Source organism: Hemiscyllium ocellatum, chromosome 26 (genome assembly GCF_020745735.1).
Source record: "Hemiscyllium ocellatum isolate sHemOce1 chromosome 26, sHemOce1.pat.X.cur, whole genome shotgun sequence".
NCBI lineage: Eukaryota > Metazoa > Chordata > Chondrichthyes > Orectolobiformes > Hemiscylliidae > Hemiscyllium > Hemiscyllium ocellatum.
The window spans coordinates 19,631,823-19,659,756 of NC_083426.1; the positions used below are offsets into that span (position 1 = coordinate 19,631,823).

Here is a 27,934-nt window from a genome sequence, read left to right on the forward strand (position 1 = left end):
AATGCGCTTGCAACATTCTCTACAACTGGCCAGTACTTGGGACACATCATCAATATCCTGGTTGTGACCATTGATCAGAAATCGAATAGTACCAATTAAATACATAACATGGTTGCAAGAGCAGGTCAGAGGCTAGAAATCCTGCAATATGTAACTCACCTCCTAACGCCCCAAGCCTAAACATTATCTACAAGTCTGGAGTGTGATGGAAACTCCTACTTGCCTGGATGAATGCAGTTCCAACAACAATCAAGAAGCTTGACATCGTGCAGCCTGCTTAATTGCCACCACATCCGCAAGCAGTCACTCTCTCCACCGCTGATGAGCAGCAGTGGCAGTGTGTACCATCTGTAGGTTACACTAGAGAAATTCACTAAAGCTCTTTAGAAAGCACCTTTCAGACTCAGTATACTCCCCCTTGATCAACTGAAAAATGCTGACTTTAAAGCCAAATAATAGATGAGATTCCTATTCTGTAGCTTCTAAATCATGAAATACCACCTCAAAACTAATGATGAATAGATCACTAATTCTGTATTTATAAATTATTCCTTAAGCAGCTAACATTTAGGATACTTTTTCTGCAATATGCAAATTTTTATGTTACTCCTTCTGTAACCAGCCAGTAGGTATGAACAGTTTCTTCAGGGACAACATTGACTTGTTCCATTCTCTGTTCCTTTAGTTGAGAATAGGAACTGATAATGAAAAGAGACTGATTTTCCACTCCATTGTTAACTGAACAGCCTAGTGTGCTTGGTAATATGATACTGAACTGTTCAGTGAAGAAAAAGGCAGTCAAATTGTTGCACATTCATCAAGAAAAGCAGTGAAAATATTTCCAAATGTGGGAGGATGTATCTGAAACATAGTGATAATGAATTTATTTCTCTTATTTAACGGGTCACCAACTATCATTAGTCAATCTGCAGTAGGAGAGTTCACGTACATCCTAAGGAGTTTTATTTAATGACAGGAACTGAATGTCTACCTAATCATATAAGTCCCAGACTCCTCAGTACCTAAACCTGAAAGGGTTCAGAAAAGATTTACAAGGATGTTTATTGAGATTCTCATTGAAATTAATGAGACAAATGCATTTTGACTCTAAATTACCTGTAGTTTTGTCTGCATTATGTGCAATTGATCTGTGGTTTCTGAGTGTCTGGTTGTCAGTTCAGCACAATCTGCCCGTGCTCTATTATAGGACTCCTTCCAATGAGAACACTCCTTCTCTGCTACACTCAGTGATCTCTGAAAACACATAAAGCAATATTTAATATCTTCACAAAACAATTATTTTGAAAACGATATGATTTGCTAAATATTGATAAGTTCTGCCTCTCTTGTCTACAGGTTGAACTTGTTTCTCTCTCCTCTGGTACTTTGCTGAATTGAAGATGTAGGTAGTGTAATCAAACATATTAATTTGTATAAATGCAAATCTTCAGGTGTTTAATGAGAATGTTATTTTAATTAAAACAATTGAAATTAAAAAAACAAAAAAGTAATTGAACTAAGCATGCACATGAACTAACTTATTCAACATTCATGAACAGGACATCCTTTGAAAAATAAACTGCTTCAGACCACAAATCCAATCTTAAACTGTGTTACGACCTGTTGGGACTGGTTTAGAAATATAAATTTTTGTTGCTTCGCACTCTTAAAAATCAATCTCTCTCTTTGGATTGTTATTTGCTTCACAATGTTTATTCTTAATTCTTATGTCAATCATTTCCACAGCCATGGCAGCTGGAACTGAGTTCTCAGTCACTCCAGACTTTAACCTTGTGTCTCTTACCTGTACGTTGACCAGTGTTTGTTCAGCAGCTGTTTTCTCTTTGATTGCTTTCTGGAGTGATTCCTTAGCAACGAGCTCATACTTGAGTTTTTGCTGCTGCATTTCAGCCATGCTTTCCTCCAAACTGTCTCGCGAATGGTTCTACAGTAAACAATAAATACTACTATTTCTCAGCTGTTCACATAATGGAATCTGGTCAATATTAATGACCAGGTAACTTCAGTAGTTTATTGCTAGAAATGTAAATCTACTCAATTATTTTTTGTTCTCAGCACTTAAGAATTCAGTTCCCTTTGATCACAAAGAAAGATGAGATATCTGTATGGATTAGAGAGCTACTCATTTATTTCCCTGCACCTTTGGAACTTAAATGTTTAATAACATTACACATCAAATTTTTTTTTGGATAATTATTAAAACTTACGTCTGATTAAAACACGTATAAGTTGTTACAAGCTGCAATGGATTAAATACCCTTGAGTAAAATTTCATTAAGATATCTGGCACTAAATGACAAGATATAATAAAGAATAAATTAAAAAAAATTAAAATCACAGGGGTGAAATTTAAACTGAATCAAATTTCAGATGAACAATGACTGAGGCAAATTTAAAATTAATTGAATAGTGGAAATTTCAGTCCAGGACCATTTAACTTCCTGGACACATTTAAATGCAATTTGAAATGGGTGAGAAGAGGATGCAAAGTAATAATAACTGAGAAAAACCCAGCTCTTCTGAAGGAGGCAGGGTGAGGGTTGGATCTCACGTGAAAGGAAGGTGGGAAAAGACCACAAGTGCTGCAACGTTTGTTATAGGGCCTGGAAATGTACCTTTGCCCATTCCTCATCTTTTGAAGCCTTGGCTTTCATTTACCTGGGGTAGGGTCATGCCATAAATCTCACTAGACGAATTCTTGTTTCAACCCAAAGGGTAGCATCAATGCTTTCTCCACTCAAACCCAAGTTAAAATGCCATTTAGCCCCTATTGATACCATGTAAGCCTGACTGCCCATTCATCCACAAGAATCTGAGTGAGTTCAGTGGAGGTTGCATCAACCTGAATTAAAATGAGCAACATTTGAATTGGAACAAATCGAGTGGGAAAGGGAACACTATTTTAACTGCTTGCTGCCATGATATATAATTTGTGATTTTTAAAAGAACATATGAATATCATTTATTTTAAAGTTTAGATTGTGAACTAGTAGCATGTGGGTTTTGGTGTGTGTATATGAAGGAATTCAAGAATTACGTCATCAGGCTTTCTAGAGTCCTTACTTAAAAGAAAACAGTATGAAAAATAGTTCCTGGAGTGTTATTGAGAATTTGTTGGTATTTGGAGAGTTTTTACTGGCAAACAGAGTAAACATTGAAAAACATTAGATTATTTTCAGCTGGAAGGATCCATTTTTCCTTGCTTAGGAGAAACACCTATAGATTAGAACGTCTTTTGGTGTCAATTCACAGAAATTATATGTAAACAATAGTTTCTCCTGAAGAAACAGTTTGGAATTATTAGAAATAGGTTACCTCAATATAAGAAGTTTAATCGAAAGGATCGAGATCAGGAATGTTTGTTTAGAACCCTAAAGCGATTATCAAAAGCTGAGAAAGTCCAATCTCGTTTGTGTGAACACTTAAGGAAGAGGCCAATACATTCACAAGACTTGGAATTAAAAGAAATAGTTAAGCTAAACCCTTTAGTCACAATAGAAAAATGAATTCTCTCTAGTGATTAAGTACCATTGGGTGCAGTTGGGATAGACAGAATATTATATTTTGCTGTATGTTTTGAAATCTTTCAAATTTGTAACTAATTTTTAAAAATCATTTTTTGTATAATAAACTATTGTATTAATAAAACCAAATCTTTGAGTTTGGCAAAAGGTATTAATAAAACCATGCATGTTTGTGTTTCAGTGTAAAATAAACAAAAAAAGAAATTTGATCTATCAAGGCAGATTTCAGTCTGTTTCTGACTCATCCAGTATTAATGTTGGCTGGGAAAATAACATTGGCTCTGTTCCCACCAAGCAGGGAGCAAGAAAGTTCGCACTATGGTGTTGAAGTAAACCTATTTGTATGGTTCTTTGAGCATTTCAGTTCTGAAACATTTTTGTTCTTAACTTTGCTGAGCTCGACTAATGAGCATGCAAACAAATAAAAGTAAAGAAAATAAAGTGCTAGCGGATCCCTCAGGCTGCTTCAATATGGAGCCATTGCTGCAGAGCAAGGCTCCTATTTGCTTTCTTCACTATATCTTGTCCCCCACATTACCACTCACCAGATACAAAAAAGACCATGAAAAGAGTAAAAGCATAGACTAATTTAGGCAGGAATTGCACTTCTTAACATTTAGCTTAAGGCCACATTCCTTTGTACATTCCATTTTCTGACAGTCCTCTCATTTAACCTCCCCTTCATTCTTCTAGTTTATCATTTAATCCCAAGTTCATACTCTGATTCTTAACCACGGCAAATAATATTTCATAATTTAGGCGCTCAAGCCATTTCATGATTTTGAAAACCTTCACTACGTCTCTCCAATCTTAATAATTTCAGTGCAAATATAGTCATGGTGTTTTAAACCTTTACTGGCTGTTTCCTTCTGTCAATGCAGTGAATTTGGCCTAATTCATCTCTTATACATGTCCAACATTATCCAACATTTTTCCTTCTGAATATATATAAAATACATTTCTTAATTCAAAGATTTGCAGGAATTAGCTCAATTTATTTCTTTAAATATACTTTTTTTTCTGTTACCTGCGTCCAGGTGTGCAACTGATTTTCAAGTGACTGCAATTTGCAACGCATTGAGTCATCGTCCAGTTGCACCTAAAAAGGCAGAAATAAAATTGAATCCATAGTCAACAACAAAAAAGAGTCTAAATGATGCTGGGCTACAACAAGTTAATCCTTAGGAAATTCACCTGATCTTTAGGCAGGTCATGTTTCCTTATATCATTAACATTTCAATATCATTTTAACTCCTGCATTTATGAAGCTGACATGAAGCCAACTCAAATATGGTAAAAGCTTCAAAGAGGTCAAGATAAATTTGAGTGAACAACTTTCTATCCTTCTATTCCTCCTGTTGCTCACTACTCTCCCATCTCTACACCTAACCCACCCTCAGGATGCCTTGGAACATTTTAAGTTATCAGAACTTGTATTTATTTCACCTTTCTTAAATCATCATATAGCTGCCTGGTTTCTCAGTTATGAAACAATGTGTGAGAGAATGTAAAATAAAAGTATGGGAATACAGGAAGATAGAATCTAAATTAGAAAGCACCAACTAGTCTGTGATTTTATATCTCCTTTATCATGACATGTCAACACATCATATTCCAAGACTGAATTGTAGCACAGAAAGAGTATTCACCATTATTGCAACAATATCAAACATTGCCCCAGAAAATAACATTGAAAGGATATTGAAGTTAAATAGATTTTTTATTCAACACAGGGTGAAATGGATGTAGGTTTGCTCGCTGAGCTGGAAGGTTTATTTTCAGACATTTCATCACCAGACTCAGCAACATCTTGAGTGAACCTCCGGATGAAGCACTGGTGGTATAGCCTGCTTTCTATTTATATGCTTGAGTTTCCTTGGCTTGGTGGTATCATTTCCTGCGGTGTCATTTCCTACATTGGACAAACAGGTAGAAAACTAGGCACCAGGATAGATGAATATCAACTAGCCACAAAAAGACATGACCCCCTCTCACTAGTATCTTTACATATGGATAAGGAAGGAAACCACTTCGACAGGGATAATACATCCATCTTAGGACAAGCCAAACAGAGACACGCACGAGGATGCCTAGAAGCATGGAAATCCAACCAGAACTCTATCAACAAACACACTGACTTGAATCCCATTTACCATCCCCGAGAAAAAAAAACAGGAAATCACATCACCAAAGGAAATAACATCACCACAGGAAATGACATCACCAATCCAAGGAAACCTGAACATTTAAACAGGAAGCCGGCTACACCACCAGTGCTTCATCTGGAACCTCACTGAAGATATTACCTAGTATGGTGACAAAACATCTGAAAATGAACCTTCCAGCTCAGCGAGCAAACCTACATCCAGAACCTCAACCTGAGCTACACACCTTCTCAAAACTCACTAACAGGGTAAAATTCCAGAGTGGAGCCCTGCTTGTAATGGGTAGCCTCCTTGGCTCTGAGGCCAAATCATAGAATCCCTACAGAGTAGATAGAGGCCAGTCAGCCCATTAAGTCTACACTGACTCTCTGACAATCATATAACCCAGAGTCAAGTTATTTTCTGATAAGAATCTGTTCGGGATTAAAATTCCATCCCAGCACTGGATGGTCGAAGAAGGTGTTGATTGTCAAACTGTAAATCCTTTCCACATTTCTATGAGAGACAATAAGAGTGAGAGAGGTCTCTTGGTCAGGTATCCTTGACACAAAGTGGAATCCTTCATGATATAGCTTAGGCACCATGCTAACAATCTACGCCTGTTGTTTGTCTGCCTTGCACAAACTCCACAAGAACACAAAGAGTGAGAGCAGGAGTAGACCACACAGCCTATCAAGGCTGCTTTTCAGCATAATCATACTGAATTTGAGTTTCAACATCATTTTCCCTTCTGCTCCACATATTTCGCACTTCCATGAGAGATAGAACATAGAACATAGAAAAATACAGTGCAGTACAGGCCCTTCAGCCCTCGCTGTTGCGCCGATCCAAGCCCACGTAACCTACACAGCCCACTTTCCTCCATATGCCTATCCAATGCCCATAAAGAGGGAAAGTCCACCACTGTTACTGGCAGGGTATTCCATGAACTCACGACTCACGAGTAAAGAATCTACCCCTAACATCTGTCCTATACCTACCACCCCTTAATTTAAAACTATGTCCCCTTGTAATATCTGACTCCATACATGGAAAAAGGTTCTCATGGTCAACCCTATCTAAACCCCTAATCATCTTGTACACCTCTATCAAGTCACCCCTAAACCTTCTTTTCTCCAATGAAAACAGCCCCAAGTGCCTCAGCCTTTCCTCATACGATCTTCCTACCATACCAGGCAACATCCTGGTAAACCTCCTCTGCACCCGTTCCAGTGCCTCCACATCCTTCCTATAGTATGGCGACCAAAACTGCACACAATACTCCAGATGCGGCTGCACCAGAGTCTTATACAACTGAAACATGACCTCAGGACTCCGGAACTCAATTCCTCTACCAATAAAAGCCAGGACGCCATATGCCTTTTTCACAGCACTATTTACCTGGGTGGCAACTTTCAGAGATCTGTGTACATGGACAACAAGATCCCTCTGCTCATCCACACTACCAAGTATCCGACCATTAGCCCAGTACTCCATCTTCTTGTTACTCTTACATCAAAATTCTGCTTATCCCAGTCTTGTGTATTTATTGATGAAATCCACAACTCTCTGGGATAGACGCATCCAAAACCCTTTGAGTGAAATAAGTTCTCCTCATCTCAATGCTAAATGGTTGACCAGATTGCTCTGCCCATGTTTTAAATTCCCTAACTAAAAGAGACAATTGCTCAGCCTTGACCCTGTCAAGCCACTTTTAGAATCTTTTATATTACAACAAGACAGTCTCTAATTCCTCTAAACTGCAGAGAATAGTGGCAACATCTCAACAAAGGATAAATGAAACATACTTTTGTTGTGACATAATTGTATTGCAACTTGTTCGGTTCGTGTGATTGACATAAATAAATAAACAAAAATACACTGGCCTTATGAATAAAAGTAGAGAATATTTCGCATTAAAATACATACAGCTCAAATGGAAATACTAAAATAATTAAAGAAATACTACTTTGTACTAGGACCTGCATTAAAGTCAACATAGCATTTTCCTGTCAAATTGAATCCAGCCTTCTGTCTGGTGAACCTCCATTCCAGGAAATTTGCTAAGCCACAAGTATATTATCTTAAAATGAAGTCTGTTCAAACAAAAATAAAATGCATATTGACATAACTTGCACAACATAGTCTGTTCGAGATATAATTGATGATGATCAGTTTGCATTCTACTTATAATTAGGCGAGCACACGCACACACCATACTAAGCTGGACATATATCACCAGTCTTTCATTGTCGCTGTATCAAAATTCTGTGAATGCCTACCATCTACGAGCACCATAATAACAAGGCCTCCAGCAGTAAACAAGGCCAATTATCACTTCTCAGTGAAACCAGGAATGGACAACAAATACCAGTTTTATAGACACTTGCACGGTCTCTTGTGTAAACATCCAACAAAGTAGATTTTGATTTAAATAACCCATAGGAATCAACAATAGATCATCCACTCTCTCCTTACCTTCCATGATTTCTCTGCTGCCTGCAAAACTGTTGCAAGAAGCTGTTGAAGAATAGTGAGCTTCTGTTTTAGCATTAGTTCACGATGCAGAGCTTCCTATAAAAGAAATATAGATTCAGTATTCATCAAACTTTAACAGCTTGATTAACTCACATTTTTGTTTGTGCATTTAAACTCTAGTAACTCACTCAATCTACAATGCTGGACTATGTAATACAAAACCAAATGTACCCACCTACTTTTTTTTAACTCTTTCACAGGATGTGAGTATAGCTGGCTAGGCTGGCATTAATTGCCCAGACGGCAGTTAAGAATCAACCACATTGTTATGGGTCTGGAGTCATATGTAGGCCAGACCAGGTAAGGATAACAGTTTCCTTCCCTAAAGGACATTGGTGACCCAGATGGATTTTTCTGACAATTGACAATGGATTCAGGATCATCATTAGACTCCTTTTTTTTAATTGAATGCATGGCAGGGTTTGAACCCGGGTCCCCAGAACATTACCTGGGTCTCTGGATTAATAGTCTATCAATAATGTCAAGAGGCCATTGCCTCCCCTTCTAGAATGCATAAGCTCACATTCTGTGACCAGGCATCGGACCAAGTCCATGATGATGAAAGCACCAAGTCTTAACCACTATATTAGAACTGTACACTTTTATGAGGTACTTTCTGTCTTCAGAAAATGTCTTGTGAGATATTACCTTTAGGTATTCAGAGAGTTGATGGATCTCCTGCAAGATTCAAATTACAGATAAAATCAATTTAATGAACAAAATTTAGTGCAAATGAACAAGTGGTATTCAGTACATTAACCTCTTCCGTGTATGTTAATCTTAATCCCTCCCTTTAAATGCCTCATAAATGACCAGAGATTTTGGCTCCACTATGCTATTCTAACATACGCTATCCAAAACATTAAATATTATATACCATTTGTGAGGTAGAAACAAAATACTCTGGATGTTGGAAATCTGAAATAAAAACATATGGTGCTGGAAATACTTGGTGGATCTGACAACATCTGGGAAAAACAGAAGATTTAACCGGAACGTTTTCAGTTCTGATGAAGAGTTTTAGACAACTCACACCATTATCATTTGCGACATATATGTTGACATCAGTTTAAAACTAGTTTTGTATCAGCATATCACAATGACCTATAATGATGTTCAACAGTGCTTTCAACATTCCTACACCACTAAGAATCTTCAATGTCTAACTCATTCATCTCCTATCAAGACTGAGAGTTCAAGTCTTTGTAATTTTTCTTTATAATTAATTCTTTAGACACAAGGAATTAACCTTACCTTCTCTTTGTACCTTGTTTAGGCCTTGAATGTTTTCACTGTACACTGGTGAGTAGAGCCCAAGTTGGCCACATGGTTATTGACTACCAGACACACCACATGGTGACAGGACAAATCACTCAGGTTAATCATTAATTAGCTACTTACAGGCTTAAATTGGCAGTGGGTGGGACGGTCATCCATAGGCTTTCCTACAGACTTAATTCTTGTGGAGGTGATTGGGCAAGAGGATTCACGTGAACCGCCATCCTACCTAATTGCCTGCATTTGCAATCTCCAGGTTTGCCACCAGAGAGAGCAGACAATTCTGTTAAATGTTTCAGATTCATGGTCTTCCGCCAATCATGATGGGTCATCAATATTTTCTGAAATATTTTCTGTTCCTCCATTTACAAATGCTGCCAGACCAGCTGAGTGTTTTCCAGCATCTTCAGTTCACTCGGTAATCTGCTTGCTTTGTTAATTATTATTCTATCATGATTGAACATTTTCAACATACAATCTACTTTGATTTTAGATCTTTCATAGCCTTTCCCCCAACTAGTTCTATATTGTGATCACTAAGTATGCTTCCCTTTTTCTTTTTTTTTAATCACCCTGTTCAGAGATGGCTATTACAGACCTCCGGATCAAGTGGGACTTGTGTCTCCTGGCTCAGAGATAGGAACACTATTAATGAACCAGAAGAGCCCTAAATGCTTCCCATTTTCTCCTCCAGTGTGTAATTGAGGTCAAGGTTATGAATATCGATACCAGGTAGTTGTTGCTTGACTTGTTATAAAATTATCATTTAGATGCATGGTAATGAGACATTCTTAATCGCTAATGTTGCTGCTAATTGTTTGTCATTCGTGATGGCCAAGTAAGTGTTATTGAATTGTGAAAGATCTGAAACACTGCACCCCAGCAAGAGCACTGACATATTTTTCTGATAAATTACTGATAAAGCACTGATAAATTACCTTATCGAGAACAGCCACACCGCATCTGTAAATGAAATACATAAAAAAGATATTAAAGGCACTCTCCAGCAATGGACTCCAACCGAAATGGCCTCTGCAATTGTTATATTGGCACATATGATATTTAAAAGGTTAAATGTGGGCTCTATATGTCAATGACAACTTTCCCTTGGCATGGACTCCATACAATGTTTTATTGTACATTAGGATAGTTTCAGTTGGAGGGGACAAACGGCTTAGCAAAAAATAACACCTTTGTCCACATCACTCTTTCCTTCCTGTACAGTTCATTTTGATGACTTTGCAGGAAGCAGAAAAAGATTGCAAAAAGGAATTGGGAAATTAATAACTACTAGGCAGAAGTCATTGACACCAGGTTATAATCCAATTGGTTTACTTGAAATCACAAGCTTTTGAGCACCCCTTCTTCATCAAGTGAAATCACCTGACGAGTGACTTCACCTGATGAAGCAGCAGTGCTCTGAAAGCTTATAATTTCAAACAAACCTGTTGGACTTTAACTTGGTGTGGTGTGACTTCTGACCTTGTCCACCCCAGACCAACACTGACACCTCCACACAATAAATATTAAACAATGTATAAGAGAGTTGAATACTGGTTAGAATCAAGTTTCAAGGGAACTGTGTAAATGATGTTGCACATACTCTGTTTGTTGGCTTGCTTCTTTCCTGATGAGTTCACCGATTTCACCAGGAATACCTGAAGGCACCTGTGTGGCTGAACAAACAGAAATGAGAAATTAGTTGCTTAAGTACAGTGATGAGTAAAACTCACCATAAAAATGCTCAGAGCGACCAGTGTTAGTAACATTGACTTGTTTTTGTTACAAAGTGAGACATTTGTCTCTTTTACAATAGTACATTAATAGGTAGACATTAGGTGAAATCTTCTGTTTGGTGGTGCCAGGCTTTGAGATGGGAAAGGTATTTATTTAGGTAGGACAGTGGCCTTCCCTCACTTTCTCTACTTAGTGCACCCAGATTTAAGTAGGACAGTTCAAGAGGGTAGCGCTAAGTTGGAAGATTGGATCTGGAATAAGGTCCTCTCTGACCTAGCACCTTCACCCCCAACCTTCTTCTACCTATCACATTCCCAGTCCTGTTTATCTCTTAGCCCCGTTGGGCCACCCGCTCATTCGTGGTGAAGAGCTTGTGCTCAAAACGTTGACTCTCCCGCTCCTCAGATGCTGCCTTTTCTAGCACCACATTCTTCGACTCAGTTAAGACCCAGTGCAGTATAAGGCTCTCAAGCTACTTCCTACTTAATGGACACAATTGCCCTGAGCAGACAGGCCACCCTGATGACCACCACCAATGGTAAAACTGTTGGGTTTCATGCTGCTGCCTTCAAACCAGCCTGCAGGAGAGCATTAAATCCAACCTCTAGGGGGCTATCCGTCCACAATTAAATGCACAAATAAAAAAAAATTGTTAAAGATAACTGTTCCCAGGGTGCATTGTTACAGTCCATGTTGATTGATGCTGCATTGGAATGATTGTAAAGGTGTGCACATGTAGTTACTTGCCCATTATCCAATTTAAAAACCCTCCAGGAAATCTTCCAAAAGTGACACTTAGCTGAATTATGGTAAGGATCAGCCCATAGACATTTAGATAGCTTAATTATTCAAAACCATGTTAAAATGAAGCATAGGATTCATAATTACCATAAATTGACATATGGTATCAAATTAACCATAACAGCCACCTTTGTTTGTAAACAATGCAAAAAGGCAATGTGGCACCATGCACGTTCCCAGAATATGGTTGTCAATTCACTCCAGACAGCTCCAAAGGATCCCAAATTAACTTTAATAAATAATAAAGGCCTGATATATGTCCTATCAATGCATACAAAATATCTTTAAGTTTAATAAAAACAGAAGATGCTGCAAAAAACAAGGCAGCATTTTTGTAGAGAGACAGAAAAACACAATTAATGTTTCAGGGTTGGGGCTTTTCAGTAGCAATGGGAAAAAAGTTAGGTATGAAGTAGATGCAGAGCAGGTTGTGATAAGGACAGACAGGTGGTAAGTTCATGCAAGGGATTAAATGACAGACATATTAGTCTTCCAAGGTCCAAGAGAATGGGTGATGAGGCAAGAAAAGAAATTATAAAACAAACTCTATGCCTAGAGCAGGTGTATTGCTAAAAGATGAAGCAAGGAAAGGAAAGTAAACAAAATGTGGGATAGATTGGAATCCAATATCAATTGACTCAAGAAGACAACTCCCCCGTAAGTCATCAGGAAGGTAAATGGAATGTTCGCCCTTATTTCAAGAGGTTTTGATTTGACTTGATTTAATATTGCCTTATGTACAATAAAAGTAAGTTTAATGTCGTGACCAGACAAATCATTACTCACATAAATACATCAGGGTAATAGAAAAGCATGCAGAATATAGTGTTAAAGTTACAGAGAAGGTGCAGAGAAAGATCAACTTTAATATATGTGAGATCCATTCTTAAATCTAATAACAGCAGGGAAGAAACTGTTCTTTTAGAAGAATCTATTAGCACATGTGTTCAAACGTTTGTACCTCCGCCTGTTGGAAGAGGGAGAAAGAGGGAGGGGTCTTTGATTATGCTAGTTGTTTTCCCAAGGCAGCGAGAAGTGCAGACCAAGCCAATGGAAGGAAGTCTAGTTTTCGTGATGGACTGGCTGCGCTCACAATTCTCTGTGGTCTCGTCTTACAAGCAACCCTCCACCACCACCCTCTGTCTTCTACCTTCAAGCCAGTTCTGTATTCAAATGGCTAGTTTTCCCTGTATTCCATGAGGTCTATGGTTCCTTGCAAATCAGTCTCCCATGGGGAACCTTGTTGAACGCCTTACTGAAGTCCATATAGATCACGTCCATCATTCTGCCCTCATCAAACCTCTTTGTTACCTCTTCAAAAAACTCAATCAAGTTAGTGCGACATGATTTCCTGCACACAAAGCCATGTTGAGTATCCCTAATCAGTCTTTGCCTTTCCAAATACATGCAAATCCTCTTTAGCTTTTGACTTATTACTTTGCTTAGGTGTAAACTCCCACCTTTGTCCCTTTTTGAAATTCTCTTGATGGTTGAGTCATGGTGTTGCGGTGGTACACTGGCACAGAAATGGAAATTTGAATCCTTTGCTCCCCAGTGAGTGGGTTCTTTACTTAATGGGGTATCATTGCTGCACGATACGAACTGTGGAGATGTCTGTAAACAGGAAAGGAGAACTCATTTAAAAATTCCAATCAACCTCAACTCTCAGGAGCAAATCATCACAGGATGGGGACGCTTCCTTCACATACACCAAAATTAAAAATCCTACTTCTCTGTAACCATAAGCATTTACACATTATGCACAACAACAAGGGCTTTTACTGAAACCATACCAATGATTGAAGAGATTTTTAAATTCAGCTGAGTAGAAAATTAGTCTTATTTTTTCACTAAGGAAGTGACATTCTGATTTCTAATTTCTGGTTTCTTGATACAAATCTGCATGTTTCTGTTTAATTGGCCCATGGGCAGCCTAACTAATCTTCCAATTGGTAAAAGAATTCCAGTTTAATTTGTCAGATAGTAAGGAATGGCAAATGTCATTGATGTTGAATATCATAAGATACTCAATGTTAACATTTTAGCAACTGACTTTCACCTGCCGTGTATGGGATTTTCAAGTTGAGACTTTTAAAAGTTTCCTGTTTGCAAATATGTATTGGAAATGAAAATGGTAGGACGATGTGTCTTTTCTAAAAAGACACATTGTCAGATTAAGAAACAACAATGTCAGAACTCCCACAGGGCAGTGGAATTTTGTAAAATGTCTTCTTTTTCTGCTTTGTAAAAATAGATTTACAGATACAAATCAAATGTCAAATGAGTAAACGTGAAATTGGCTGCTCACCCTAACTGAGAGTCCTCTTGACTCACCGCTCAGTGCCTACTCTATTGCATTGAGAGCTGAGTGGATACAATAGCTTTACCAATACTGGCTGCAGTGGAGGCTATCTTATAAAATTTTGTTTCAAGTTGTACTGAAATTTATTCATTCATAGACTGGAAGTGTCTGTTATGATAAAGCACAGACAGTCACCTCCAGTTTATTGTGAACTTTGCTGTAAATACTTTTGAGGCAATTGCCTGGAATGTCCTTAATTCAATCCACACTAAAATTTATGCTAATGCCTATGGCAATCTTGCTGATGGAACTTTCACCCAAATTCCCTGTTTAATTTTGTTTAAAGTTCCAAAGTAGACAAATATACTAAACAAATGAGATTCCAGGACCATTAAAGGTAGTAGTGAGTGGCTGCTTTTTTCTATCGATGTTGCCTCACCCTCAGATGCTCATGGTTCTTTTCCTCATTCTTTGCTGTTATTATGGACAAGGTATCTTCAGCTGCATAGTCCTTCTGAGCACTTGTTGAGTGGGTTATCGATCTGAAAAACTCACCTCCTGACTCGTCAAGCCCTGCTCATCATTTACAAACCGCAAATCAGAGCATGATGGAAATCTCCCCAATTGCCTGAGTAGCTGCAGCTCCAACAACATTCAAGAAGCTTGACATTAAACACGACAAAGCAGCCTACCCAAATGGCACCACATCCACCCATTCCCTCCACCACCAATGCTCAGCAACAGCAGTGTGTACTGTCTACAAGGTGCACTACCGAGATTCACTAAAGATCCTTAGACAGTACTTTCCAAGCCCATGATAACCTCCAACCAGGAGGACAAGGGCAGCAGATGCATAGGAACACAGCCACCTGCAAGTTCCCCTCCAAGCCACTCAGTCTCCTGACTTAGAAATATATCGCCATTCCTTCATTGTCATGGATCAAAATCCTGGAATTCCTTCCTTAACAGCATAACTGATCAACTCACAACAAGATGGATTGCAGCAGTTCAAGAAGTCAGCTCAACACTATCTTTTCAAAGGCATCTAGGGAGAAGCAATAAAAATACTGACCAACCAGCAATGCCCACTTCCCACAAATGAATAATACAAAATTGTGGACAGAGGTTGAATGCATGGAACAGTTAATCAGTAAAGGTTTGCAATGATACATTAAGGAAATCTTTTTATCAAGCTTCAGAAATTTATGTTTTTCTCATATCAGACACCTTTTGAATTTGCGATGGCAACATTTTGATTATTATTCTGCTTTGGTGCAGTATTGACAAACATGAAGAAAACTGGTACCAACTGTTCTTTTGCACTAACGTTACATGAATGAGTAGCAGAGAATTCTACAGACCTAACACAGAAGTAACATTAAGCTTTGGGTAAAGTTGTGTAAATCAAAATTTTGCTCTAAACCTGGCAGAAACCACTTAAATAAGAACCAGCTAAAATAAACCAACTTAAACTGTAGTTATGGTGAGAATTTCCAGGAAATTTCAGGATGATTTATAATGCAATCTTGTGTTATCACAAACATTTTTTTCTGTGCTGTTAGCATATCCTGACATCCAACTTGATATTTTTGGTTTAAAAATGATATTGTATGGCAAACCCAGTCATGTGATGCAACATTATCAAAGATTTTCTGAAAAGTGTCATGATAGATTCATCTGCCTTTTGATTGTCCTCAGAGAGGGGGCGTGTGGTGTCCAGTAGTGCCCTGGAGGTTACCTGTGATCAAAGAGTGCTGCAGAAGATGGGAGAACATTATTAGTCTTGGGAATACCAATCTCACTGAATTTGATAAACTTCTGAAGTTTTTCCTTCCGTTACCATTTCCTTTAGCAGCCTATCTATGAATTAATTTGGTTACTAATATTTTCAGTTCTGCTTATAAGAGTGCAAACATGTGCATGGGGGTTTGCAATGGAAAAATATATGTTCAATATAACAAAAATGTGGTTACAGGAACTAAGGTTTTGTAGACAGACTGCATATAGAGGTAGAACTTTTAATATATTATGTATGAATAATTTACTTAATCTTCCTCCATCTCAATAATTGACTATTTTCTTCTTGGCTTTATAACTTTCTATTTCTATGCAGTATGCATTTACTTTTCTGTATGCTATTACTATCTTGTGGTTTTATTTTCCAATTTCCCGCATTCTTTTACCCATTTCGCATGATTAATCAAACCTGTTGAAACTGTTGAATTAATCCAGAAACTGGCTGTGTATCATTGATGGTGATCTTCATGTAGGATTTCTCATAGGGAGGCCTAATGAGAATTCTCATGCTATTTTCCAGAACTCATCTCATTACTATGCATCACACCCATTGGCAGCCCATTCATCATATCTCCCCTTTCACCCCTTTCAACATTGCTTGGACCTCTAGATGTTACTGGCACAGGTGCCATTTTTAAAGACCAGGTGCTACCAGCCATGAGTTGCCATTCATTATGCACATAGTGGGAAGACAACCACAAACAAACACTTCTTAGGGCACATAGGTGGTGCAGCTGACATTTCATTGCAAATATAGGTACACATTCAAAAACCTATTGCTATTTATGAATCAAGCTACACAGTCTACCAATACATAAATATTCCCCCATCTTAGGGAATGTTTAAGGGAGTGTGCTCTTTCCTAATGCTAAGTGTAGCCCAACATTCTGTCATTGTTCACGTGGAACCATCACACATTGGCTAACCTTCAAACAGTTGAGAATATTACTTTGATTTAGCAAAAGTCAAATTGAACAATATACAAACACACAGAAGTTGCATTTGCCTTGGGAAGAAGACAGGGACTGTTTGCCTTTTGACCAACAATAAACTTAGTCAATCAGTGATTCGCATGCCCAGCTCCCAAACACTGAAACTGGATGCCAATTAAGTCCTGTCTGGCTAGTTGTGCCTGACATTACAGCACTCTATTATGCAGAAGATGATGTTCCTCTTGCTCAATGTACTCATTCATCCTCATCAGAAGATTGCTGCCACTTGCCCAGCTCATCAGAGTTCATTGTCTGCACCTGACGTACAGGGCATGGCATGTGAGGATTATGTAGCCCTCTCTACCTGGAGTGTACTCAAAGGCTATCCAGACTGAGTCAAACATCAGAATTTCATCTTCAGCACGCCTATCATTTGTTCCACAATGGCAGCCAGGCCTTGATGATTAAACACACTCCTCCAAACAGTGGGACATGAAGGACTCCAGTAGGATGGCCATGGACCTTTCACATAGGAATTCTATTTCAATGAATGCAACACAAGCCATAATACCCAAATACAGTCAGAAGTAATAAGTGCTGTGTGATTATTAATACCTTGTCTCCCCATCCCCCGGGTCATTCAAGAAAGGCAGTATTGCATGTTGATGAATACTTACAAAGTGACAGGAAATCATTTCCATGCCCTTGTGCAGCCTATGAGATTTTGGATTGTCTTTGTAAATTGTGGTCCAACAGTTTCATGTTTAACGAGGTATGTAATAGTGTCTGCTTCACAGAGAGAACTATAATCAATCTGCAATGACCAATGAAATGGTCAAGATTGCTTGTGACCAGGATTTGATTTGCACACAGTGGGGCACTGTATGCATTTCACATGCAGGATATTATGATTACAGATTACTTCAACCTGTACTGTAGAACAGCCTGATTGGTATAATTGTCCCTTGAAGAGCTTCACATTGTTCACAGGTAAAGCCTGCTTGCTCAGACAGAAAGAAATACCTTACACCACCCACTGCAGTGTGTTTGCAGCCTTTTTTCCATTTCTAGTATGCATTTATGAGTCACATGAGTATGGAGAGCAATGCAGGCTACATTTATGACAGAGTCTCAGGCTCAGCTTGTAATTGATGGGATCCTGGAAACTTTCTTCTGGGCACTCCCTGTCAAGCCTAGCAGCTTTGATCTTCCAAACATTTCTACGCACTATTGTGAATCATGTCTTCATCTCTCAATATTATCCCCTGACTTATAAGATGATAAGACATAGGAGCAGAAATTAGGCCATTCAACCCATGGAGTCTGCTCCATCATTCAAACATGGCTGATACATTTCTCAATCCCATTCTCCTGCCTTCTCCCTGTAACATCTAGCCCTTCAGCTCAGTAAATAATGTGAATTTAATATCAAAGTTTTGGCTCATATATGAAAACTAACTACTTGTCAAGCTGCTCTCAGCGAGGTGACCATCATCTCAAGTCATTTTCAGTGGAGTGGAGAGGGAGTTTATAGTGGCTGACATAAACATGAATTGTTGAGGAAAGACTCAGTTGCATCAATAATTGTCTGTTCACTTTCAGATATTTAATAAAACTATCTAGACAATGAGATTTTGTTTTGCAAAAACAATACTGAGGTAATATTGTAAAGTGCATCCTCAGAACAAACCTCAATAGGTTAGAAATTCAGCAATGCAATGATGCAATCCCCTTTCCCTTTTGCTGTTCACCACAACATTAGGAGCTGAGCAAAATAAAGCCTACAATCATTGTGTTAGCTGCTGCACTGAGAAAGACTGTCATGAGATCCCTGTTGATTTTCCTCTAGTAAACATGAAAGTTAATGGACTGATAATAATCCATCTTGTGATTATTCCTACAGTGAAACAGTCAAGCAATTATGTACTGTGGTATGATTGTTAATTAAATATGGGTCATGTAATTTATGGTATACTTAAAGCTGTATTAATTTCCAATCAGAATGATTACACCAATTAAAGTTCTCCCAACCTATAACCTTTTAAGCCACCAAATCATTATAATCTCAGACATCTTACAGCAAGTGGTAGTGTCCCTGTCTCTGATCCAGAAGATATGTCATATTGAATTTGAACAGGTTGGTTAAAATAACAAATATCTATAAAGAAAATAAAGACTTTTTAAAAAATCATAATGGTCTATTCTTCACTCGGAAGTTAGGCAATTATCCAAAGTAATCAAACATTCTTTGTGCTGAGCTGGTTCTAATGGAGTCCATGACCTTATCAAATGCCCAAAATCATTCATTATTTTCAGCATTCTTCACAGAGATATTCCTGTTCATTACCTATGGATGAGGGGTAAGGTAGGTAGCATTAAAAAAAATCAAAGTTATCCCTGATAGTTTGCCTGTCATAATAACATTAATGGAAGACTAAAACAACAGGATAAAAATTCCTTCCATCATCTTCCAAGATTTGTCTCAATGTTCGTTACGACATTTGTGAGCATGGTCAGAATTTCTAGTCAGGATAATTGATACCAATAAGAGAATTGGGAGGTACTGAGATGAAAAAGCTGGTTATTCAACTCTGAATCATGGAATTGATTGAAGGAATTATCATTTTGTCAGCATTAATAAGTGAGCTGAACTTTGAGAGTCGTGGTCTGAGTTGATACGAGCACAAAAGAACTGCCAACCACTGGGAATAATATGACCATCTGAGAGTCCTTAAAGATAGCCAGTTTGGAAGCTGAAGTGCCACAAGGTTGGATTAGAGAGATTGCCGAAACAGGTGTGAATCACTTCACCCTTCCTGTATTTGGCCATGCTTATGACAATGATTGGAACAGTTTAATTCATCTTCGGCATCTCTCAGTCAGAATATCATCAATGTAATATTTACAAAATGTCACAGTTATTGCTGTGATACTCATTCATTAAGAGAATGTTATGATTATCTTTGAGGCCCAATGTTTCATACATTAAAAATGATTGTACTTTGAAGATATTTGTGATCACGTTTTGAAAGTAGTAGCACAGTCAAGACCTCAATTTTAAAATGCAAACAGTGAAAACACATAGTATCCCTACACTGTAGAAGCAGTCCATTCAGTCTTTGATCCTCCAAAGGGCATCCCACCCAGGCCCTACTCTCTACTGTACCCCATAACCCTGCATTTCTGATGGCTAATCCACCAAACCTACACATCCCTGGGCACTATGGGCAATTTAACACGGCCAATCCCCCATCATGCATGTCTTTGGACAGTGGCAGGAAACTGAAGCACCTAGAGGAAACCCATGCCAATACAGGGAAAATGTGCAAATTCCACACAGTCACCTGAGGGTGAAATTGAACCCAGGTCCCTAGCACTGTGGGGCAGCAGTGCTAACTACTGAGCCGATATGCAACCCCATTACACCCAATAAAGCATTGATTGGTGAGAAAGGGCCAAAAGGTTATTGGAGAAAATAATTTATTCCAGTTGATCTAATTAGTCATTATTTTTTGGCATGTATGTCTTTTTAAAAGAATGCAGTAAACTATACTTTGGTTTCAGAATCAATCGCTGAACAGTTATGCTGCATTTATACAATACCATCCATCCCTAATTTTTAAGCAGTTGATAGCTATTGTTTTGTTTCTGTTGCCATATCTATAGATGTAAGTATTCTTACCTGACTGACTGCAGTTAAATTCTGTGGTGGTAACTTCAAACCCACTTCCAGGACTGAAGCAGCAAATGCAGTAGAAGTGGCAGCTGCTGTTGTCCTTTCCGCTCTGTGGTGGCTTGCTTTGGCAGGCTTTTTTTTAATCTCTTCTTCATCGATTGTTAAATTCCTTCGTTTCAGAAACTGCACTTGTCTGGAGTTCTGCTCCACGTTCCTCTCCCTTGGTGAACTGCGGCAGGTTGTGATGTTATTTCGACCGAAGCGATTCAGATGGTTTTCATGTCTCCGCTCAAGTTTCTCATCGTAGCTTTCAGCAAACAGCCTCCTCTTCTTGGATGAGCCAGATCCCCCTGGGCTTAGACCTCGCTTTGGACTGCTCCCCATTATTCTGAGGCTGGTGGTATCACTAGTCATTTCTTCCAATGCTTCAAAATACGTGTAGGATCAAAGTGATTAATTTGCCTACACCCTGGACAAATGATAATGGCGCCAAAAATACTATACAGCTTTCGCAATTTCTTTTTCTGAGGTCCTTACAGTTTAACTTTGCTCTGATGTTTGCAAAATGCAACAAAGATGGAAAACCTACCCAAGGAAACTTCAGCCGACTTGAGTTTAAATATTAGCTCCAGTGACAGACTATATGTAATCAGGATAAATATTCTGATTGTGTATTGTTTTATAATAGGCAAATATGCATGAAAAATAACTTCTTCTGAACAATGCGAACACTTTTTTGGAACTGTTTCTTTCTCCACTTCAATGGATTACTGTAATCTTCTTAATGAATGAAGCATGATTCATTTATCCACTATTTATGATGCCAATCTTTCTCTGTCTTTCCTGTCAGACCGATAGATTGTTGCTCTCTGATTACACTTGCCACTTCCAACGTCCAGGTATTCACTCACTCAGCAAGTAAGAAGTTAACCAGGACTCACTGTTCACAGTCTCACTTTGTTTGTCGTCCGTATACAAAACAGATTTAAACTTACTAAGCCAGAGACGGAAAGAGGTACAAAAGCAGTGTGAACAGCTAGAGAAAATGTTAGGTCCTTGGGCCGCGCTCACAACCTAGGAGTCTGCAGGTGCTTCAGCATTTCGTTTTGATTCACATTAATTCTTTTCCCAGCCAAATTCTTCAGATGATCAAATCTCACTTCATCTCAGCAGCAAAGTTAGTCTGACGGTGATATCTGTGTCTGGTTGGAGCTGGGGATCAAATTGGGTTCCAGTAAACTAGTCATTTGCTTCCACTGCACACACGGTTCTTTGCAATTTAAAACAGGAAATATATCTTTTTTAAATAAACCACCACGCTTCTAACCTTCTTCCTGTCGCTGTCTCTCACACCCAACTAGAACGTGCGGTTTCCTCACCGTTTTGTCAGTTGGATCTCTCTCTTCAGCGTTTTACACAAGTTTGTTTGTTTACTGTTATATCTGACAAGTACCTTTGCATCATACTGCATGTATTGTGGTCTAAGAGCCTGGGTCTGCCTGTGCACACTCTTTAAGGCCTAACTTTGTTCCTGTAACATGCCCTGCTCCTTCTTTCTTGATCTCTCTTCAACTCTGCCCGCCTGCTGTCAGGCTGTATCTCAACCACACACTGACAGAGAAAACTCAATCGCACAGGATATGGTGCCTTTTAGTTCTGAGCTCTGACAGATGTTTATCAGTTTTTGGAGTGGCGGGGGGAATAGAGTTTATGAGAGAAATTAAAAAATATTTTGAACGCACCCAGAAACCTAAACAAAAACAGATATTGTCCTTCCTCCTGAAACACCACCAAATGTTAGCCGATGCACTGCACCATACAGCATAAAACTGCAAACTGTTCCTGCCACACACTGGTCTGTTTTATTTTTAATTTAAGCCTGAAGGGCTGATCTAGTTTCACATCTTAAAATTTGTGACGACATCTTGTGAAACTGGTTAAAAAAAACTCTTTAGAAAAGGATGCCAATTATGTGTGATATCATCCCTTATTAAAGGGGAACTTATATTTGTAAGTCAGCTCCACTAAGTTCTCTTTGCAGCTCATTGTTCAGCTGCCATTCAGATTTTACCACATGGAGTACACTTAATAAAAATTGAACAACTTACTGAATATTCTGCCCCGTGTTCTGGTTGTTTAATTGAGTAGGTCAGATTGTCTGACTGAATATTCAAAGCAAGCTAACGATATCCCCCTACCAACACCTTACAGATGTTGGAAGGAGGAAGGAAAGACTTTGTGGGAAAGAAAATATTTCAAACATGCTCTGAAATAATTTAAAAAGAACCACTGTTATCCTTTTCTTCTGCAATACCACTAAATGTTTGCTGTGATATACTACAACTTTAAACTGTGATATACAACAACTGTATTGTTCCTGCCACATACATTCTATTTAAAACTGGTACCTTACAATGTTAAAATGCCATCTTAAAATATGCATTTATTTTGCCAAAGAATTGTAATCAACCACAAAATATTACTTCACATCTATTTTTCTCTATTTTACGGAAAGATGCCTATACCTACTTTTGATGAAGCCAAATAAATCCCATGTATAAAACCACCATTATGAAGAAATTCTACTCTTCATTAAGAAGGTGTAATTGCAAGTAAGCCTACCAGGAATATCAACTTGGAGAAAGTGAGGACTGCAGATGCTGGAGATCAGAGTTGAGAGTGCGGTGCTGGAACAGCTGGTCAGGCAGCATCCAAAAAACAGGAGAATCGACATTTCAGGCATAAGCCCTGTATCAGGAATATCACCCTGATATTGGATAAAATGCCAAAATCAGATGAATTTTAAACCATTGGTTGACACAAATAACAAATAGTACTCTGATCGCAGAGTAGCCAACAGCTTTTCAGGGAAAAGGCACATTGTCTTACCTGTGAGGTTTGGACAGACCTTTCAACCAATTGACACTGAAGTATTTCAGGGATTAAAACATTGCTGAGTCCATTATTTTAGGGTGGATATCCATTGTCAAACATTTGGTTAAATATTTTTCTTTCAAATAGTGATGAGGAGAGCTGGATTGGCATTAAGTTAAAAATATCTGAGGCCTTTATTGTTTACTTCCCCCACACTCCCCCCGCATCTTGTTGCTGCTGTCCTAAATATTTTCACATCAACCCGATATTATTGAACACCTCTAGATGAGGAGGGAATTATACCTAGGCCTTCTGGCTCAGAAATAGGGACACTACCAGTGTGCCATGGGAGCCCTATAGGTGTTGCTGTCTCATGCAACTCCAATGGCCCTGAGAGTAATGAAACATCTAAAGCTTTTTTAAAAAGATTTTGACCAATTATACTCTTAATTTGGCTTTCATAGAATTACCAATGAGAATTTCAAGGATTGTTTGAGAATTTTTCCTTTTCTACTTCAAAAAAATCTCATATAAAAATCTGGTCAGAAAGAGATTAAATGAACTCCAAAAAGAAACAGTTACTTAAGTAGAAATCCGGAGACCCAGTCTAATAGACTATAGACAACCATGTTCCAAAATGACAGTGGAGGAATTTAAATTCAGTTTAAAAAATACCTAGAGTCATAAAGATAACTTCTGTAATGGTGACTGCAGAACTATTATCAATTGTTAGAAAAGCCAATTGGATTCACTAATGTCTTTTGGGGAAGGAAATCTACTATCCTTACTTGGTGTGGCCTGCCTGTGATTCCAGATCTACAATATGATTGACTCTTAACTGCCCTCTGAAGTAGCCTAGCAAGCCAAGCACTTGAAGGGATGGGCATATAGACATATCGAATAGGTGCAAAAGCAGATCATTCGGTCACTTGAGTGCTCAATTCAATGGTTGATCTGTCTTTGTTTTGAATTCCACATTCCCCAAATACACCAAAAATCTTTGATTCCCACATCTAACAAGGGAATCTGTAGCTTAAAAAATATTTAATGACCCCACCTCGATTGTGTTTTGAGGTAGAGAATTTCAAAGTTGAATAACCGTTTGAAAGATCAAAATTCTTCACAGCTGTGCTTCAAAAGGATGACTCCTAATTTTAAAACACTTCATCATAATTCTGAACTAACCAACAAGATTAGATTAGATTGCTTACAGTGTGGAAACAGGCCCTTCGGGCCAACAAGTCCACACTGACCCGCCGAAGCGCAGCACACCCATACCCCTACCCCTTTACCTTACACTACAGGCAATTTATCATGGCCAATTCACCTGACCTGCACATCTTTGGACTGTAGGAGGAAACCGGAACACCCGGAGGAAACCCACGCAGACACGAGGAGAATGTGCAAACTCCACACAGTCAGTCACCTGAGTCGGGAATTGAACACTGGTGCTATGAAGCAGCAGTGCTAACCACTGTGCCACCGCGCCGCCCACAAGAGGAAACATCTTTTCCATGTCCATCTTGACAAGACTGTTCAGGATCTTATGCACTTCAATCAAGTCACCCCCTTTCTTCTAAAGTTCAGTGGAAACAAGCCCAACCTAACTCCATAAGAAAACCCAATCATTCCAGGTGTCAATCTCACACACCTCCTCTGATCTGCCTCTAATGTATGTATATCCTTCCTTAAGTAAGGAGACCAAAACTGTGCATAATGTTTGTGATGTGCTCTCACCAATGTGCTAGATAACTCAAACATAAGTAATAGAGGATAGCATCCTTATCAACCTTCTTGTTTACATGTAGTATCTGCAAAATAACCTTTGGTGACTCATGCAGGAAAGAGCAATAAACGGAAATGTTTCAGAAAGATTGAGGAGGAACGCTGAATGTAAATCATTACTGAATAAGATGCTGCAACATTTATTCTTAAAACAGCCAAAAAAAAACCCTGGTTTTCATATTATGGTTGCAGGAATAATTTCAATTGTTTATTGACATTTGTATAGTTAGAAAACATATGTTGAAAATTAAAGGATAAATGCTTGTCTTTAGGGCAGCAAAATAATTTGGGTGTATGCTGTTCCATGCATATTCACCCATTAAGATGCTTGTTAACAAAATTAATGCCCATGAGATTACAGGGACAGTGGCCACAATGAATGTGATGATAAGACAAGGAGACAGATAGCAGAGAGCAGTAGTTAACCATTGAATTTTCAGACTGGAGAGAGGTATACGGTGCTGATGGAAACACAGAGGTTCGCATTCAGACCATTACTCTCTTCAATATATTACAATGGGCCAGAATATTCAGAAACATTTGCAAGATTGCACAAAATGCAAATGTAGTAAACAACAAAACGGCATGGTATCAGATTTCAGACTAACCAGTGAAATAAACTGCCACATGACAGCTGATGAAATTTAACACACAGGAGTGTGAAAGGAACATTCGCTATGAGGAATAAAGAGAGGCAATATGAAAACATACAAAAGCAAGTGCAGAACTACAAACGTGGAGGTGTACACATGTAAAACTTTGAAATAATCAGGACATGTTGAGATATCTGTTTAAAAGAAAAGCAGATCGGAAACTTGGTGGGAAAAGCATATGATTCCTGATGAAGGGCATATGCCCGAAACATCGATTCTCCTGCTCCTCGGATGCTGCTGGACCTGCTGTGCACTACATGCTCGACTCTTATCTCCAGCATCTGCAGTCCTCACTTTTTCCATATGGGAAACTTGGTTTTATTATCAGAGGAACAGAGGACAAAGGCAAGGAAAATATGCTAACCCTCTGATGGTGAATTAAAAGGATGAGGAAGAGAATTCCTGGAATGATAGCAGGGATGAGGTTCATGTGAAGAAGCTGGAGAAGCTGTGTTAGTTCTGAGAGAAGGTTAAAATGGTGATCTCAGAGATGCATGGAATTATATGTAAAGAGAAATTGTTCCCAACTGGCAACAGACACAGATTAAAGGGGATTAAAAAAAGAACCAGAGATAACAAGTGGAAACAATTTCTTTTACACAAGTCTGGAATGTCTGAAAGGGAAGCAGTTTCAATAATAATTTTCAACAATGAATAGGATAAAGTCTTGAGTGAGTGAACTTACAGAACTATGTTACACTTAGAGGCATGAAGAGAATTTTAATTTGTCTTTCGTTAAAGCTACATTCTTCTGTTTAAGTAAAATAAATAGACGCCCCTGCTGAACTGACAACATGACTGCCACCAATTCCATGATGTCAGTTAATCATAAATTATTGTAAGTTTTTATCAGCAGCACCCAGGAGATTATAAGGGAGACAATGGTCTAGTGGTAATATCACTACACTATTAATCCAGGAAACTTAGCTAATGAGCTTGGGACCCCGTTTTGAAATCCACCATGCAGATAGTGGAATTTGAATTCAATAATAATCTGGAATAAAGAATCAACAAATGACCATGAAACCATTGTTAATTGTTAGAACAACCATCTAATTCACTAATGTCCTTCAGGGAGAGAAATCTGCTAACCTCATTTGGTCTGGCCTACATGTGACTCCAGCAACATTGTTGACTCTCAACTGCCCTCTGAAATGCACTAGCAAGCCATTCAGTTCAAAGGCAACGAGGGATGGGCAATAAATGTTGGCCAGCCATTGATACCAATATCCCATGAGTGAATTTTAAAAAAAGTTTACCTCTTCCTCTTTCTGGCATGCCACTTTCCTTACATTGTATTTATATTACAGTCAAACCAGCACATAAGATTCACAGAAGGGATGCCTTTGTCAACAATATCTGAAAAAGAAGAAAGCTTTAGAAACTCCTAATGTCTGAGATGGCATTAATGGCCCAATTGCTATCTGCTACAATACAATGATTTTTGACCAGACACACCAAGGTTGTCTCGTTAACTGAAGTGACTTAACTAGGAGCCCAAGTCATGAGACTGAAATTGTTGGTTTTTGATCCACTTAAATTATGCTGCTTTATCCTATTTTCTTCGATTGCTTTTTACATCAGTACAGTCAGCAATAAAGCAGCTCCTGGCTTAGCTATAGTCTGACTCTTGTCTCGACCATTCTCAAAACCTGATTTGTGGGAAGAATCCCATATCTCACCTAAAAGGTGGACTAATTTCGCAGCCTGTAACAATGATATTGCTGTGCATTTAACTGTAATCCACTGCGTCCAAGCATCAACAAAAGGAAATTGATTCTACTTCACATAAATTAATACTTACAGCTTAATTTTTGAATTTGCAATTGTGACTTATTTGCTTTCCTACTTTTCTTTCTTTGTTCCCTGTGT

At 38.4% G+C, this 27,934-nt stretch overlaps 1 protein-coding gene across 3 annotated transcripts in view; it reads right to left on the minus strand.

Moving 5' to 3' along the window:
• The window catches only part of LOC132828170 (TRAF3-interacting JNK-activating modulator), a 33,754-nt gene extending 11,404 nt beyond the window's left edge, over positions 1-22,350 (minus strand). For all 3 annotated transcript variants that reach the window (XR_009646081.1, XM_060845098.1, XM_060845099.1), the window contains exons 1-9: positions 20,757-22,350; positions 13,504-13,657; positions 11,109-11,181; positions 10,444-10,468; positions 8,876-8,905; positions 8,168-8,263; positions 4,573-4,644; positions 1,805-1,945; positions 1,117-1,254 (exon numbers count right to left, since the gene is read on the minus strand). Coding sequence is in view for 2 of the 3 variants with exons in the window: in XM_060845098.1 (XP_060701081.1) it covers positions 1,117-1,254; positions 1,805-1,945; positions 4,573-4,644; positions 8,168-8,263; positions 8,876-8,905; positions 10,444-10,468; positions 11,109-11,181; positions 13,504-13,657; positions 20,757-21,164 (1,137 nt within the window). In the remaining variant the exon portion in view is untranslated. The remainder of the gene's footprint in view (positions 1-1,116; positions 1,255-1,804; positions 1,946-4,572; positions 4,645-8,167; positions 8,264-8,875; positions 8,906-10,443; positions 10,469-11,108; positions 11,182-13,503; positions 13,658-20,756) is intronic.
• Positions 22,351-27,934: the final 5,584 nt, after the last annotated feature.